The 16,498-nt window shown below is 37.2% G+C and overlaps 1 protein-coding gene across 1 annotated transcript; it reads left to right on the forward strand.

The window, feature by feature from the left end:
* Nucleotides 1-8,554: 8,554 nt before the first annotated feature.
* Nucleotides 8,555-14,827, forward strand: LOC134662925 (uncharacterized). The gene is made up of 3 exons (XM_063519230.1): nucleotides 8,555-9,319; nucleotides 10,420-10,650; nucleotides 14,643-14,827. The coding sequence occupies exons 1-3, from the start codon at nucleotides 8,558-8,560 to the stop codon at nucleotides 14,817-14,819; spliced, it is 1,170 nt and encodes a 389-aa protein (XP_063375300.1). The 5' UTR covers nucleotides 8,555-8,557; the 3' UTR covers nucleotides 14,820-14,827.
* The last annotated feature ends 1,671 nt before the right edge of the window (nucleotides 14,828-16,498 follow it).

Here is a 16,498-nt window from a genome sequence, read left to right on the forward strand (position 1 = left end):
GATTAATATGAAATGTTTGTCGAAATGCGAAGAGAAAGATTTCACCGGCTCGTTTTCATCGAAATAATATATCAAAAGGTGTACCTACTTGGTGTGTAACTGGAACAAATAAAAGCATAAAGAACGTACCTCTACTTATTATAATGTTAATTAATAAATGTTTCTTGCTATACCTACTTTCAATAGTACCAGTGTGCTACTAACACTGTTAGGTATATGTTTAATTCCTAACAAAAAAAGTTTTGAATTTATATGCCAACTTACTTATTAGCCTATCAATATTTATTGTCAATTTCACACCCGATATGCTGCTAACAGCCCGTAGCGAATAACTAAAATATTTTTACAGTACATATGGGGCTACTTTTCCGCACTAGTGTGTAAAATAGCACTTTTCGTGCGTATGTCGAAACTTTAAAGTGCCATATGTACTGTAAAACGTTGTTCGATACACGTGCGAATAGGTAATTCGCAACTCGTGTCGATTTAAAACACTCCCTTCGTTCGTGTTTTAATTTATCGCCACTCGTTTCGAATTTTCTCTTTTTCGCACTTGTATCGAAAATAACTATTTTGTGAGAATAGTACGCTACCTTACATTATCCATTATGCTTCCACATTTCACATATATGAAAAGCCCTTCTTAGCTCATTTAGACATAACGACGATTTTCAAATGAATTGCGCTCCATTTAATTGTGAATAACTGTGCTATGATAAAATTAAATTCATTATCTCACGACAGCGCCGCTGTGGCAGCCGCAAGCTTTTTGTAATTTCAGTGACAAATGAACAGCGGAGTGAGCGCTGGAATCCGGCAGTTGATTTTCAAAATAAAGAATGTGCAGGCCAGAGACAACACTGCTCTGTTGACGGGGCACGGGTTGGTTGTATTATTGGCGTGTGCGATTTTTATGCGATTTGGTTTAGGTAACAGATCGCCCAACTCTGTTAGCCCAAAATATAAGGAAAATTTAATAATACGGGTGAAATGTTTCTGTATTTTATCTCGTTTGTGATGTAAAAGCCATGAGCGGTATATGTTTTGATATTGCTTAGAAATAAAGGAAAAGGAAATAAGGGAGATTGTAAGATTGACAATGAAATCACCCGCACCAATACTGCAGCAGTAGTGCTGCTGCAGTCGCTATCCAAGTGTAACCTTAACTATCTCAAGTGTTTTAGACGTAGGTAAATAACTTAATTATAGTAGTATTTTTCGTTATCTTTAGATACATAAATAAACATTAAGGCTATAAACAGCTTAAAATAATTGTACCTCCGTATATTTTTGTTGCGAGTGCTCATTAGGTAGTTATTTTAAAGTTCACACTGTAGCGGAATACTTACATCTTAGGTATCCAAAAATTTTTCATTTAAATTACCCTGATTTATTATTTATTTTAAAGTACATATACTTTTCTGCACTAGTGCGTAAAATAGCACTTTTCGTGCGTATGTCGAAACTTTAAAGTGCCATATGTACTGTAAAACGTTGTTCGATACACGTGCGAATAGGTAATTCGCAACTCGTTTCGATTTAAAACACTCCCTTCAGGCCGCGTAGCCAACGTGCCAATCGCTAACGCTCCGTAGCGATCGAAACGCAACTGTCACTGTCGCACTAATATGGAAGAGTGATAGAGAGACACAAAGCGTTATCGAAGCGATAGCGATTGTCAGCTTGGCTAGGCCGGCAGTCGTGTTTTAATTTATCGCCACTCGTTTCGAATTTCCTCTTTTTCGCATTTGTATCGAAAATAACTATTATGTAATACTAAAATTCGTTTTAAATAATCTTTGGCAATAATTGCGGGGCGTCGGAGCGCATTTCCGAACTTTGCGAAGCCGAGTTAATGCTCTCTTACGCGCTCGTTCATTTGGAATTTAACATCGTGTTCCAGCCAACTTGTTAGTGATTTGTAAAATATCAACAAGTCGCATGTGCCTAATGTTTCCATTTCAGTTGTTTAGGTACCCGTTCATGTATTATATCCTTTAAAAAGTTAATTCAGTTCAACATTTAGAGAATCTACTGAACACATAAAGAGCAAATGTCTTACAGTAATAAATTCAATATCTTTAAATATAATAACGATAATCGGAAAATAACCAGATTTGTTTATTGATCAATTGAAACATACCTATAATTTATTACTTGTTAATTATTATGATAATCAAATAACTTATGCTAGTGAAGTGATATTTAGTGATCTATTCTCTAGCGAGGTAACATTGACACCTCTATTTTTGCTCTATGACCTGTGTAAATTAGCAAACGTATTTAAGATCGACATATATCCTACTCGCAGTGAAAGTGTTAAACTATTCAATGCAATTTTGAATGAGCTCAATGAATGAGTTTTAACAACATTGACACGACTAGGGATCGTCATGTTACCAACAACGAGTAATATCACTATGCCAGCCTCGAATAAGGGCCCGGCACTATTTACCTAGTCTAGACACATTACAGCCAACACTTGAATATTTCTTCCCAAGCTCTACAAACAAAAGAAACAATTTCAGCATAAACATGTTCATTCTGCTACCCTTTCTTCAACGTATCCAGCAACGCAAGCACTTACCATAAAACAAGCTGTAACAGTCCCTCGCCGGCTCCGTATTCAGATCACACGTTTACACGCCGCCACTTTTCCGAAATCAAAGTAAAGCTCAAAGCAAACACTCGTTGAAAATGCGGTGTAAATAATAAAAAGGTGCACCTGAGAGGCTTCACGGGCAAAGGCTGTCATTTTCGCCATTGTAGCGATCCCCTCGCGGTTGCGGACGGGCTGTGAAATATGTCGAACATCGGCGCTTACGACGTCTGAAATGGATTTTGAATGCACATAATATTGTTTTTATTTGGGTAGTTTTAAGAACTTTTTTGTGGGCTAGCTCCTTTAGAAAGGATAAGGCTGGTTCATTTTCATCCTTTCTCGGGAATCAAACTATCTCCATATCAAATTTCATCTTAATCGTTACAGCGGTTTAAGTGTGAGAAGGTAACATAATGACAGACATTTTACTTTTGCATTTGTAATATTTAAAATATATTATAATATGGTTAATATCCACCTGTACATTATCATTTATTATCACTTATAGTAGACGTAGACGTGACTACCTACTAGCTAATTCAGTTTAATATAATGATTAATATGTTTTATTTTATTTTTGTAAGTACCTAGGTCCTGTAAGAATCCAAGAGATCCTATTAGATGTTTTTATTGTTTCGTAATATAAAAAGGTATATAAAATAAACGATCAAAAATAATCTTAATTAGGCAAGAGATATGGAATTGTTGTCCTAAATTACCCACATTTACTTTTTTCAGACATTATCTGCAATAAATCGGATAGAATCCGCGACCCCGGGGACTTGCCGCAACTTATCTGTTTCCGATTAGAAAAAAGAATAAATTTTATTGCAGGCATTTTGAGACAAAAGGGCAGTGCAGGAAAAGTTTTTGAGATTAATTCTCTCGATAAAATTTCACGGTTGAAATCTTGTAACTACCTTCGGAGGGCGAGGCACGAACCTGATATCGCTGGGTAGTCATAGACTTTTAAAATGTGTAGACAGTAAAACACAAATGTTTTAAATAACTCATTTTAGTTCATGTTAGTAACATATTTACGTGGATTATCTGAAAGACTGAAGACAAAACCATAGACCTAGCGATGTCGCGCTGGAGGAGAATGCTAGGGATATCCTGGACCGACTTTCGAACTTAATGTCCACCCTTAAATAACTCCGTATCAAGCAGCGCCTTTCGACTCTCGTAAATTCCCGCATACGCAGTTTTTTGGTCACCTCTCGAGGCGAAACAATGACTGGTGCAGGGTAGAGCAAACGGAACAAGATCGCGTAAAAGGCCACCTATGCGATGGACTGACCACATCAAATCTGCCATGGCTGGACCCCTGAGCGAGTTTACCAGAGTGACCTCTAACCGCAGTTGATAGTAGTAGTTGACTACGACGGACTAGGATTTTTGACATTTGATAGGCGAAACACTGTTCAACCCACAAGTTTGCGCTGTGTTCGGTTTTTAGATAAAAAATAGCAGTAACTATAAGTACCTAAATATATAAAGAAAATCATATACCAAACTTTAGCGCCAGGCCTAAACTCCTTTTCAATTTTACTACAAGAATCATCTTGTAGTAAAATTGAAAAGGAGTTTAGGCGGTGAGGCGTCACTGGACTTTAAACATAGTAACCAGTTGGTTACTATGTTTACGTTGACCAGTTGGTCATTAATATATCCACGTCTCCTTCCAAAATGCAGCTCTCGTGACTTCGGACTCTACTCCGACTCTGAACGGCTAGCTAAGGCAAGAGCCAGTGGGCCCTGTTCAAAGTCAACTCACCCCCCTGTTGGATGACAGGGTTGCTCAAGGAGCAGTACGTGGACCAATAGTACTGCACAAGTGTATGATTAGATGACAATTATTCATAGAACCTATTAGGTTTATAGATGCTTGGTACCTGCGTCAAATCTTGGGATTAAATCTAAAAGTAGATCCTTGACTCCTTTAGGATACAACTGGATAAGCGCGAAGATGATGAGAAAGGCATTTAGGACAAATTTTAGATGTTATTAATTGCAATAATCGAATCCTATCGACAGTTCTAGGCATCTTAAAGCACCAGACTTCACGCAAGACGCGGCTCGCCGTCCCGCGGGACTCGGCCTTTTTATGGCTCTCTTTCAAGGCAACACCGCTTTAATGCCCGTTAAGGAGCATTTTATCTTTTAGTTTGTCTTCCTGGAAGGGTTCATTTGCTCCGTGACACACTTCGGATAGCGGAAAAAGATAAACCAATTCCGCTTTTTATCAAGTTTTTCCGCTTATCGGGATTGGGAAGACGTTTCAGTGAATGCTGCTTTGATTAGGGTACGCGGATGTACCTACTTTTATCAAGAGAAGTGATCAAAAAATGGTTCATATTTTATGAGTACACATAAAATATTTATATCAAACTGAAATGATACACAAAAAAATAAATATATTATGATGCAATCTTTATTCCTTTAGTTAGTTAAGTACGAACTTTAATTCAATCTAAAAAATCTTTGAGTTTATTAGTCAAAAGTGTGCAAAGTATGTAAGAAATATAAAAAAAAATTATACTCTAACCTGTCTTTACTTTTAAGCAAATTTTTTTGCCGTAACGTAACTACCACTTAGTACACAAGGGTTACGTTCAGATAAGTAGTATTTGTTTACGAGTCCTCAAAAAAGTTACTCATTTTCCTTTGTTATCAAAATTTCGCTATTACGAAAAACTGTATAATACAATATTTGAAGGAACCCTAAATTTATTATTATTATGTAATCACAGTATTTTGCCAGATAGACTGGGGTGACGGCGCCAGCAATCTTGGCCATAGTCTGCCCGTAAACGGATAATTCTGTTTTATTGGGTTCATATGGCGTTTCTATGAGTGACGATGGCGGCACGCTGAGCGTAATATATCCAGAGCAGAGTTTGAGAGATCTCACATAAAGAATCCGTTTTATTGAGAACATTGTGATTTTGATATCTATCTGTAGGTATACTGGTCGCAATTTACAGGTTTTCTATTCCGTGTCAGAACGGAACTACATACAAGAATGCGAGCTGGATTCATTTTTAACCAACTTTTACCAACTCAAATTGGTATTATATTAGTCCTAAAGAAAATAAATAGTGATTTCGTCTTGCCCACCGTACTAAGAAAAGTTATCTTATATGATTCTATAGGTAAGAAAAAAAGATGAAGGTGCACATTAAAAAAAATTAAAACAAAAAAAAACAAATAGGTACCTAATGTTTCAATTAAAAAATATTTAAAAGTAGATTACCGTTTCATGTATCGCCGTTTCAAAGTGATTTTGGAGATAAAATATCTATTGAAGTTTTGTTTAACATGTTTTAGCTAGTTTCTTCCAAACAAAATAGATTTAAGTGCCGCGGAGGTTAAGGTCATTCTAGGATATAAACCTAAACAAATGAGATTTGGCTTATTCTAATGCATACAATTACCATTCAATTTTCTAACTAATAGATAAGTGTCCCAATTTCCATGAAACATTGGCGCTAACCTGAACATAATTATGTACTTACTTACCTGTAGCAATTATTAACAATTTCATGTAGTACCTATACCTACCTATTAATATCATCGTTATCGCGATTAACAGCTTACATGGCACTGAATCGTTGATAGTCAAGTAAACTAATTTATATTTTTTTAAATATTTCAGTTTTATAATCATCATACCATAATTTCCTATAAGTTTACTTATAACAGATTTTCAGCTACATCTCAACAAGCATAATCACATCTGGTAAGTCCATAACGCTTTTAATTACACTTCTTGTATTAGCTTTGTTAGATTTTTCCTTTTTACATTCTAGCCGGAAGCAAAGCGAACAGACAGCAAAAGGAACTCGTAATGAGAAAATGAGGATTGTATTTGCTTTGTCAGGTCCAAGCTGCCGACTATAGCAGAAACAAAATCCCACATAAACCAGACCACATTAATAATAGGAGATATTAAAATTAAATACAAGGTTTTTTGGAAATTTATCATTGGATAAATAAATGTTTAACTTTAAACTCCCGTGAGGCTCAAACATATTGACATTATTTTAAAACGGGTCACTCAAGCATTATTAAGTCGAATAACTCGACATGTTTCGATCCAATTTTCGAGGATCTTCATCACGGAGCAACGACTCGCCTTCACTAGTCGAGGGCGCGCCCACAGCGCACAAGTACACGGCGCGGCGCGCCCTCTACCAGCGAAGGCCCTCGAAAATTGGATCGAAACATGTCGAGCTATTCGACTTAATAATACGTGAGTGACCCGTTTTAAAATAATTTTAAAAAATAAATGTTTATATTTTACTCGAATGATGATAGGTACAGGTACGGGACCTGTGACAGTAGATTTTTATATCTGTCACGTAAAATGTATGTAGATATTTTTATGGAAGTTTAGCACATTAATTTATTTAGATTTGTATCATTTGAGTAAAAGTTCATATTTTCACCACATCCAACCACCTGACCACAAACTTCACACATTTACTTAATTCCAAATATATAAATAAATATGGCATGTAGGTATATGCCATATTTATTTATATATTTGGAATTAAGTAAATGTGTGAAGTTTGTGGTCAGGTGGTTGGATGTGGTGAAAATCCATTGCGGAAAAACTAGCCAAAAAGTCGGACACATCGGAAATGAAATCTCGTTTGCATACAAATATTAGTTATTTATGCAAACACCGATAATGTACGGGATTGCACGTCATTGTTATTGTTTTTCGATGCGTAAATTAATATTACAGTTTTCGACGCATTCCTTTCTAGCTATATCGAATTCCAACCGTAATTACCATATTGAATAAATCAACGTCTGAAAGAGCATGTGGGTAAACAAATTCATGTTAGAGGTTTGTTCAATTGAAAATTCTAATGGGGAGTAGTTTGCATAAAATATCATTGCTATTGCAATTCATTTGATTGATCTGTTAAGGAGTTATTAATTTATGTCAACAAAAGACATATTAAGTATGTAAAATGTTGAAGGAAATCTATATTTATAATAGTGTGTTCTAGCGATACATTTTTTTTTGCTGAATCAAAAAGTAAGATCGCGGAATGTGAATCACGTCTCTTTTTTCGGAGCCTGTTTTGTTTTCAGTTTAAGTTGCGGGATAAATTTACTTTTGGGTAGAGTTTAATTGCATGTAATTTTAATTTTTACTAAAGAAGCATTATTAGTCCACACAATGTCTATTAATTATCTATTACGGCGTCAAAACACTACGTCACGGAGGGTCTCTATTGTCATCGGCTCGTTTAGCGGGGCAGCCGATAATGGAACCAATTAAAATGTATGGAGGCTTAACTGCAATGCTCTGCAGCGAAATTAATTTATAGCCATTGCAAAATAGCCCCAATTTTCCCTCGCCCTTCCCTTGTAATGGCTGTGTTTAGGTTTTGCTCTTTGATATAAATTTAACTTAATTAATTTTAGCGTTTTATTGTTGTCATGATTCATGCCTTTAGTTTTATCTAATTTTAGAATTAAAATAATGGATTAAGGTGTTTAATAATCATAAAAGTAAATAGGTATGTATATTCTCTATTAAGTTATGTCTGTCTCGTCAATCGGTTTATAATCGACAAGTGCCTAAGTATTAATCGTATTTCGCAATAAAACAATCTAAATCTTGCATTTATGTGTTAATGTAAGAGAGAGAGAGAGACAGAGATAACAGCCGTAAAGGTACACTACTTCAAATCTTGAGCGCCGCAGTATAGCGTGATAATAAGAAAACCCTTTTATAAAGAGACGATAACTATGTCTAGATTAGGCAGATTAGGTATCGTGTGATACCTAGTGTTTATCTTTCAAAACCGAGATAATACTATCAAACACTATGCGATAAATACCAAAGACATATTCACAAGCACATTATTGGTTTAGTTTACAATTGCTAGCAATCGTAAATACTCTTATTAATAAATACCTAAATAATACACAATGGCAAGTACGGAGCAACAACTAAGAAAAATTCTTCATGATATCGCAAATAAAGAAAGTTATATCCAATACAAAATCGATATTAAACCAATAACATCTGCAGGAGCGAACTACACAGCAGATTTGTATATAGCGACAATTTCAGAACCGCTGAACCCAGATATTCATGTTTTTGCCAAGATTGCAAATCTCAATGAAGATGTAAGGAAAAATAATGAATTTCTGTCCAGAGTGTATAATATAGAAGCATGGTTCTACTCTGAAATGGCTGTCAACTTTGGTAGGCTATATAACAAACATCAAGTTTCAGTTGAAGATAGGCTGATTATATCTAAATATTACGGACATGATTTGATCCTTTACCAGGAAATACTTGTTTTGGAAAACCTTGAAATAAGAGGTTTCGAAACTTTTGATAGAATGAAGACTTTTGATTGGGAATATGCAGCTGTCGCCGTGACTCAGATGGCTAAATTTCACGCACTAGGATTGTCGTACCGCGAAGAGTATCCTGAGGAATTCGAAAATGCGTACAGTAATCTTATTATAGATTTCTCCAAGAACCAACAAGAAATGGACACATTTACACAACAGGCAATAGAAAACGCTTGTGAGGGTTTAAATGACGATTATAAGCAACGATTGAAAAACTTTTTTTCTTCAAAGGAAACCGTCACAAATATGACAACACAGATGATGGAAGATAAGACAATGCTAATTCATGGAGACTTTAGGCCAAGTAATTTAATGTACAGACGTCGAGTAAGTTTTATTTGTCGACTAAAAGTGAAATGAATGTACCTATTAGTGATAACTGTGATAATTTTAAACGGGTTACTCACGTATTATTTATAACTACCCTTTCTGCTACTCAAGGGTTGCATGGAAGAGATCACTATTTAACTATAAGACCGCCTGATATGCCTCTAATATATCTAATCCATTGTTTTTCCTGAAGCTGTATCTTTTACTGAGGTGTGCGATAAAGAGTATTATATCTACATATATCTATTTAGTATTTAGTCGATGATTTAAAGCAGAAAAGACTTCGGGCTTTACAGGAACCATCAACGGATTCGCGTTTCACCTGCGATCTTTGTGGCAGGAAGTGTCGTGCTGCGATTGGACTTTACAGCCATAGGAAAAGGTGTGCCGCACCTCCGATCTCCGACGGCGCACAGACTTCTTCTTAATAAACTGTCGCTGCAACAATCATCTCTCAAGATGCTGTGGCCAATGATGATGATGATTTAGTCGCATAATCGCTCGACCTATTCCGATCCCTTATGAGGATCCTCGATAGGAGCACCGACTGTGCCGTCTCTAGCGACCGCGCGGCGGCGGCATGTGTAGTAAAGCGCACCATGCAGGCATCGGATACCGGTATTTTTTGTATGGGGACGAAAATTCGGAAAACGGTATTTTTTTCGTTCTAAATTTGCTAATTATTTCATTTATAATTGGGCAATCTAATAATACGAAGTCGTTGCATAAACACACAACGGAGTCCTACATTTAGAGTATAAAATAATTCAAAAAATATGGTTATTTCGAAGTTTTAGCAAAAAAACCGGTTCCGATCCCTGAAGCGCACATTTACGCTTCAATTCTTTATAGGCAATAAATTGTGTGAAATTATTGAAATTAGGATAACAAACATTGAGAGAAAGAGTAGACCTGTAAATATTTACAGATTACTTATAGTGAATTATTAACATAGACTTTTGACTAACTGTGTGTGTACCTACCTCAAACAACCTAACAAACGCCGTTATTTTGTGACAGATGAGATTAGCTAGAATAGTAAACCTTGTGTAACATCTAACGTGTCGCGTCATAAACTCGTTCAAACTCTTTTTCAGAACGGGCGATTGGAAATGGTACTCCTAGACTACCAAACCATTAGGATGGGAAACCCAGTGATAGACCTGATTTATTTCATCTTCTCTGGGTCTGACGGGGAGTTCCGGCGCCTGCACTACCAGCGTCTTTTGGACCACTACTTTACGGAGCTGACTGTTGCGCTGCGACACCTCAACATTGACGTGAACAATGTTTACCCCAGGAAGACTTTTGACACTAATCTTATTGAAGTAAGTCTAAGGTTCAACTAACTATACTAGTTATACCTATGTACCTATACAAAACATTTCGCTGCTTGTCATACCTACCTAACTATATCTTAACTGAGTTCCTTTTTGGTATCTTTTAGTTAGGCTGGGTTGGTTCAACTTGGTTGGTGATAATGTATTGTATTAATGATTTTCCTTCCCTAGTATTTAATATAAATGATGATCTAGCTTCGCTGGTGGCCAAGCGGTAAGAGCTTGCGACTTGCAATCCGAAGGTCGCGGGTTCAAACCCCGGCTCGTACCAACTAGTTTTTCGGAGCTTATGTACGGAATATCATTTGATATTACCAGTCGCTTTTCGGTGCAGGAAAACATCGCGAAGAAACCGGACTAATCCCAATAAAGGCCTAGTTTACCCTCTAGGTTGAAAGGTCAGAGGGCAGTAGCTTTCGTAAAAAGTAAAAACTAGTGCCTACGCTAATTCCTGGGATTAGTTGCCAAGCGGACCGCAGGCTCCCGTGAGCCGTGGCAAAATGCCGGGACAACGCGAGAAATATGATGGTGATCTTAGTACCAGATCTTAGATCCCGTTTTCTAAGGGGACCTTGCATTTTGGAGACAAAGCAAACCGCTTGGAACAGGTGTTCCTGGGGGTGATCTGAGCTGATTTCGCCCGGTTGCCGAGAGGTCCCCCATAGCAGGTGGGCAGGGGAGGGGAAAAGTGCCTCCGGCGCGCCTCACTCTAAATTTTATATCTGCATACATCTAGCAACTATATCAAGTTTGGTGTCTTTTTCGTGTAATTCGAGGATAAGGAATTCATTTCTGTGACTACATTTTCACTCACCCATACAAAAAATACGAGAAATTCAAAATTCAAAAAAAATCTTTACACTTTTTTTTTCGAAAATCCTCAACAGAATTAAAAGTATGAGGATTTGCTCTAGAAAAATAATACCTGTGAATAGCCCAGTTATCCTTCTATATAGAATAATAAACTTGTCAGACATTTTTCTTTTATAACTCTCGTTAAAATAAATGTTTTGTGTCGCGCGGCGTACCTGCATTGTAAGAGCGGTATGCAGCTTTAGGATTTTTAAGCAGATTTCTGATAAGTTGTTATTGTTCTGGTTGTAGATTAAATTAATAAATTATTTTTGGACGTGATAAATTAAATATATAAATAAAGATGTTGGGAAAACTTTCGAGCGTAGAGTTATTATAAATGTGATAAAATTTTAACATATTTTTAGTTACCTAGGAGATTTTTTAAAACTTTATTGCACAAATTTACACAAAAAAGTACAAATGGCGGACTTAACGTCTTGAGGCATTCTCTACCAGTCAACCATTGGGCTAAACAGAGACAATATTGGCAACGCCTGCTCAATATTTCCTTGTTTGCCTTATTTAAATCCCTCCGTTACAGCAGGATATGCGCTCCAAGCTTGAAATAAGATTTTTTTCCCTTTCCACACAAAAAAGAAACAGTGTCGCAACCTGAAAAGGCGTGGAAGAATGGCAAAACTTCTGTCCTTTCTGGTCCTGTAAAATTAATTATAATATCTAGGAGACCGAGCTTTGCTCGGAAAACATAAAAACTCAAAAATGCGCGTTTTCACAGATATAAGACCTAGCTAGATCGATTTATCGCCCCCGAAAACCCCCATATAGCCAATTTAAACGAAATCGTTAGAGCCGTTTCCGAGATCCCCGAAATATATATATAAATAAATATACATATACATAAATAAATAAACACAAATTGCTCGTTTAAGGGTATTATATTATTATAATATATTATAGATACCTATCTATGCGTTACAAATAAAATCATATTATATTTAAAGAAAGTTTGCAGCACGTGACCAATCAATGCCCAGATGACCTGTTTCGTACTGCGGTGACATATTTATTTTATTTACAATTAATGGAGGAACTACAAAAGTTACCTACCTAAAGAAGCTGCAATAGCATGGCACAAGAGAAACTGGCGATTCTTTCCTGTGCCAATATGTACCCATAACTCCTGGAGCTCCGGCAATTGTGATAAACATGTAATCAACAGTAGCAGAGATAAACAAAAACGAGATCCAAGTAGCCACGAGGAAGCAGACATGCGCATGATGGTCCATGTCGCTGATGCTGTAGCCCAAGGTCACACAAAAAATATGTTACGCACAGTGGATACTGATGTCGTTGTTCTCGCAGTTGCATTGCATGTACATCACACTTGCCGGAGCTCCAGGAGTTATGGGTACATATTGGTACAGGAAAGAATCACCAGTTCCTCCCGTGCCATGCTATTGCAGCTTCTTTGGGTAACTTATGTAGTTCATAGATATATAATTTATTTTAAAGGACCAAAAAGGACAGAAGTCATGCCATTCTTCCTCGCCTTTTCAGGTTGTGACACTGTTTTTTTTTACGTGGAAAGGGGAAAAAAAGCGTATTTCAAGCTTGGAGCGCATATCCTGCTGTAACTGAGGTATTTAAATACAGCAAACAAGGCAATATTGAGCAGGCGTTGCCAATAATGGAAACAATTGTTATTGTCTTGTATGACAAGTAAGAGTCTTACAATATTAGTCTGAACAGATTTGAATTACGAGGTGTGAATTGGTCCCTAGACATTATTTTAACACTATGCATTTTGTTACTGATTTCAGATCAGGTATAAGTGTAAATGAGTGCCGTTAAGTACTTTTTACAAAAAAAAATCTCCAGTAAGAGAATCTGTCTCCAACGGAAGATGCGCTACGTAAACATATTCTCCGTGCAGTTTACCAAAGAGGCTATTTTTGGGGACAGATGATAGCCCCTCAGCAACAGCTACCATGCCCTGCTGACTGGGGCTCGTCCAAACAAAATGGTTATTGAGAGTATTTGAGAGCCCATATGGACAAGCCTACCTGCGCGCGGCGGCTGCTGCTTGTTTAGAGCTTATTCGTTGCCGCTGCAAAACAAAATGCACAGGAAGGAGCAACTGCATTAAAAAACCGGCCAAGTGCGAGTTGGACTCGCATTCCAAGGGTTCCGTCCATTAAGTCCGACTCCCGCTTGACTGCACATTTGCACGGACCTATGTGCATTTTTTGTCGAACATATCTTAACTAAATATGTTAATTTTATCACAATTATAATAACTCTACTGGCGAAAGTGTTCCCAACATCTTTATTTATATGAATTTAAAAATGGAAAAATTACTGTCTTTGGTGAGACTTGAACTCACGGCGTATTTTTTAGTATTTTTTCCAATTTTTAATTTATTCTGAGCATAATAGCATCAGTCGCAGACATTTCTGCTTCTTAAAAAAAAATTAAATTGTATATATCAAGTCCAGAAGTAATTTATTAATGTTATCTACAACCAGAAGCATAACAAACTTATCAGAAATCATCTAAACATACTTAAAAATCCTAAAAGCTGCTTACCGCTCTTACAATGCCGGTACGCCGCGCGACACAAAACATTTTTTTTAACAGGGTTATAAAAGAAAAATGTTTAACAAGTTTACTATTATATATAGTAGAATAACTGGGCTATTCACAGGTATTTTTTTTCTAGGGCAAATCCTCATACTTTTAATTCTGTAGAGGATTTTCGAAAAAAAAAATGTAAAGATTTTTTTTGAATTTTGAATTTCTCGTATTTTTTGTATGGGTGAATGAAAATTTAGTTACATAAATGAATTCCTTATCCTCGAATTACACGAAAAAGACACCAAACTTGATATAGTTGCTAGATGTATGCAGATATAAAATTTAGAGTGAGGCGCGCCGGAGGCACTTTTCCCCCCCCTCCCCTGCCCACCTGCTAGGGGGGACCCCTCGGCAACCGGGCTAAATCAGCTCAGATCGACCCCAGGAACACCTGTTCCAAGCGGTTTGCTTTGTCTCCAAAATGCAAGGTGGTGGACCTTAGATCTCTTGCTATCTAGCTTCGATTCGCAGCTAGGCATGTGAAAAGACAGTTGGAAAAATGGCTGTAAGAATCCCAATTTTTTTTCAGGTGAGGCCTCTGGGACTAATGTTTGGTCTGATGATGACGGGTATGGTAACAGTGGCACCAAAGGACGCGCCGAAGATAAACGGAGATTTATCCAGCATGCACGTCAAGCCCAACCAACTGGCGCAGGAGAGAATCAGCGGGATAGTAAAAGATTTTATACAATGGGGTGTTTTATAAGAAGTAAATATTAAATCAATTTTTAACATGCAGATTACGTCTGCGAGCGATATTCCAAATTTTATATTAAAGGAAAAAATGGAAAAATTACGCTTCCGGCAGGACTTGAACCCGCAACCTCCGCAATCCGTGCGTTAGCTCTGCCAATTGAGCTACGGAAGCCTACCAGAATCTTGCGAATTTTTCAATTCCTTCCCTCATTAAATAAATAAATAAGTAAATATTAATAGTAGGCACTTACGAATAAAAAGTTACTTTAAAAGTTGTTAAAAAACCATGTCAGCTAAATGGAAATGATACCTATAACCGAGTTTTTTTTACATCCAAATGTTTTTTGTCTTGTATAAGGGCGGTTTCGCACTACGTCCGATCCGAATCAGATCCGAACCCGTGAAAATATGGTCCGTTGTAGCCGTAGAACTATTTATATGGTAAGTTACGCACTACATCCGATCTCCGTCGTACGATTTCTTTCCGTCATTCTAGAATCTCCATTCCGGAGAAGATGTTTCACGGACCGAAGTAGCCTTAGTATTATTTGTATGAACGCTCGCGCACTGCGTCCGAGTTGAGTTAAAGCCGAGCTGTGTACGAGCAGAGAGGCAGCGGGGCGGGCGGGGTATTCGGATAGGACTAGTGCGTAAGCCAATTATACGAATTCGGTCCGAGTTAGACATATTTTCACGGGTTCGGATAGGAATAGTGCGTAAGCGAATATCCGAAATCGGTCCGAGTTTTCTAGACCCATAATTTAACGTGTTAGGATCGGATTCGGATCGGACGTAGTGCGAAACCGCTCTAAGTATGCACAAAAAGGGCTGTATCGTCACTTGCGACCTTACCGGCATGAGTATCGGTAATTAAGGCAATTGAGAGATACGTCCGTGCCGTATGGTAATTTCTCGGCCTATATAAATTTATTGTCATCCTAAAACAGCCAATTTAACCCTTACCACCTACCCTCCTCCCAATTAGTGGTGCGTCAATGTGCTTTTATGTCTCTATCGCTTTAGTGTGGCAGTATACTTACCTATACGTACCTACCTGCAGGCTAACTCGTAGCTGGTATAATATATATGTGACGTTATCCATGAAAAGGGACCTTATTGTCGATAGCGCTTACGCCATTATTAACGATGCTTCGATATAAATACAAAGCCGCGCGACGCTGTGCGGCGTAAGCGCCATCGACAATAAGCTCCCTTTTCATAGATAATGCCCCATATTATAAACCATTTTGATTGTTTGCTCTAAACGTTCGTAAGGAATGGTCCGGGGACTGGATTTGTATGACGAAAACCGGGAACGTCCGGTTCCGGGACTGAGTTCATATAGTAAACCAGTACCGGGAGCACAATACATGAGTACAACCTCGGTATAAGGATCGTTACATTCTGATTAGTGCTTCTTACTTAAGTCAAGGATGCATTTTAATAATTTTAAGTACTTTGTGATGAATTTCAGACTTAAATCTTAGATACGGTGACCGCTTAACGCGCGGTATAAAAAGGCATTGTTTTTCGACATAAATAACAAATAAATGAAATAAAATGTAGACGTAAAAAATTTAAGTGATTATTCAAATGTATTAATAATTGTATCGGTGTCAATTTTGCAATTATAGCTGATCAACCAAATCTTGTCAGTAAAAAAAGGCTCGAACTTCAAATTTTCTATGG

The sequence above is a fragment of the Cydia amplana genome, chromosome 3 (assembly GCF_948474715.1).
Source record: "Cydia amplana chromosome 3, ilCydAmpl1.1, whole genome shotgun sequence".
Lineage (NCBI taxonomy): Eukaryota > Metazoa > Arthropoda > Insecta > Lepidoptera > Tortricidae > Cydia > Cydia amplana.

What these genes read in the sequence shown, in the direction of transcription:
- LOC134662925 (XM_063519230.1), top strand. Translation starts at nt 8,558, where the DNA reads ATGGCAAGTACGGAGCAACAACTAAGAAAAATTCTTCATGATATCGCA. An exon ending in ATTTAATGTACAGACGTCGA is followed by an intron (nt 9,320 to 10,419) that starts GTAAGTTTTATT and finishes ACTCTTTTTCAG; the next exon opens with AACGGGCGATTGGAAATGGT. An exon ending in TTGACACTAATCTTATTGAA is followed by an intron (nt 10,651 to 14,642) that starts GTAAGTCTAAGG and finishes ATTTTTTTTCAG; the next exon opens with GTGAGGCCTCTGGGACTAAT.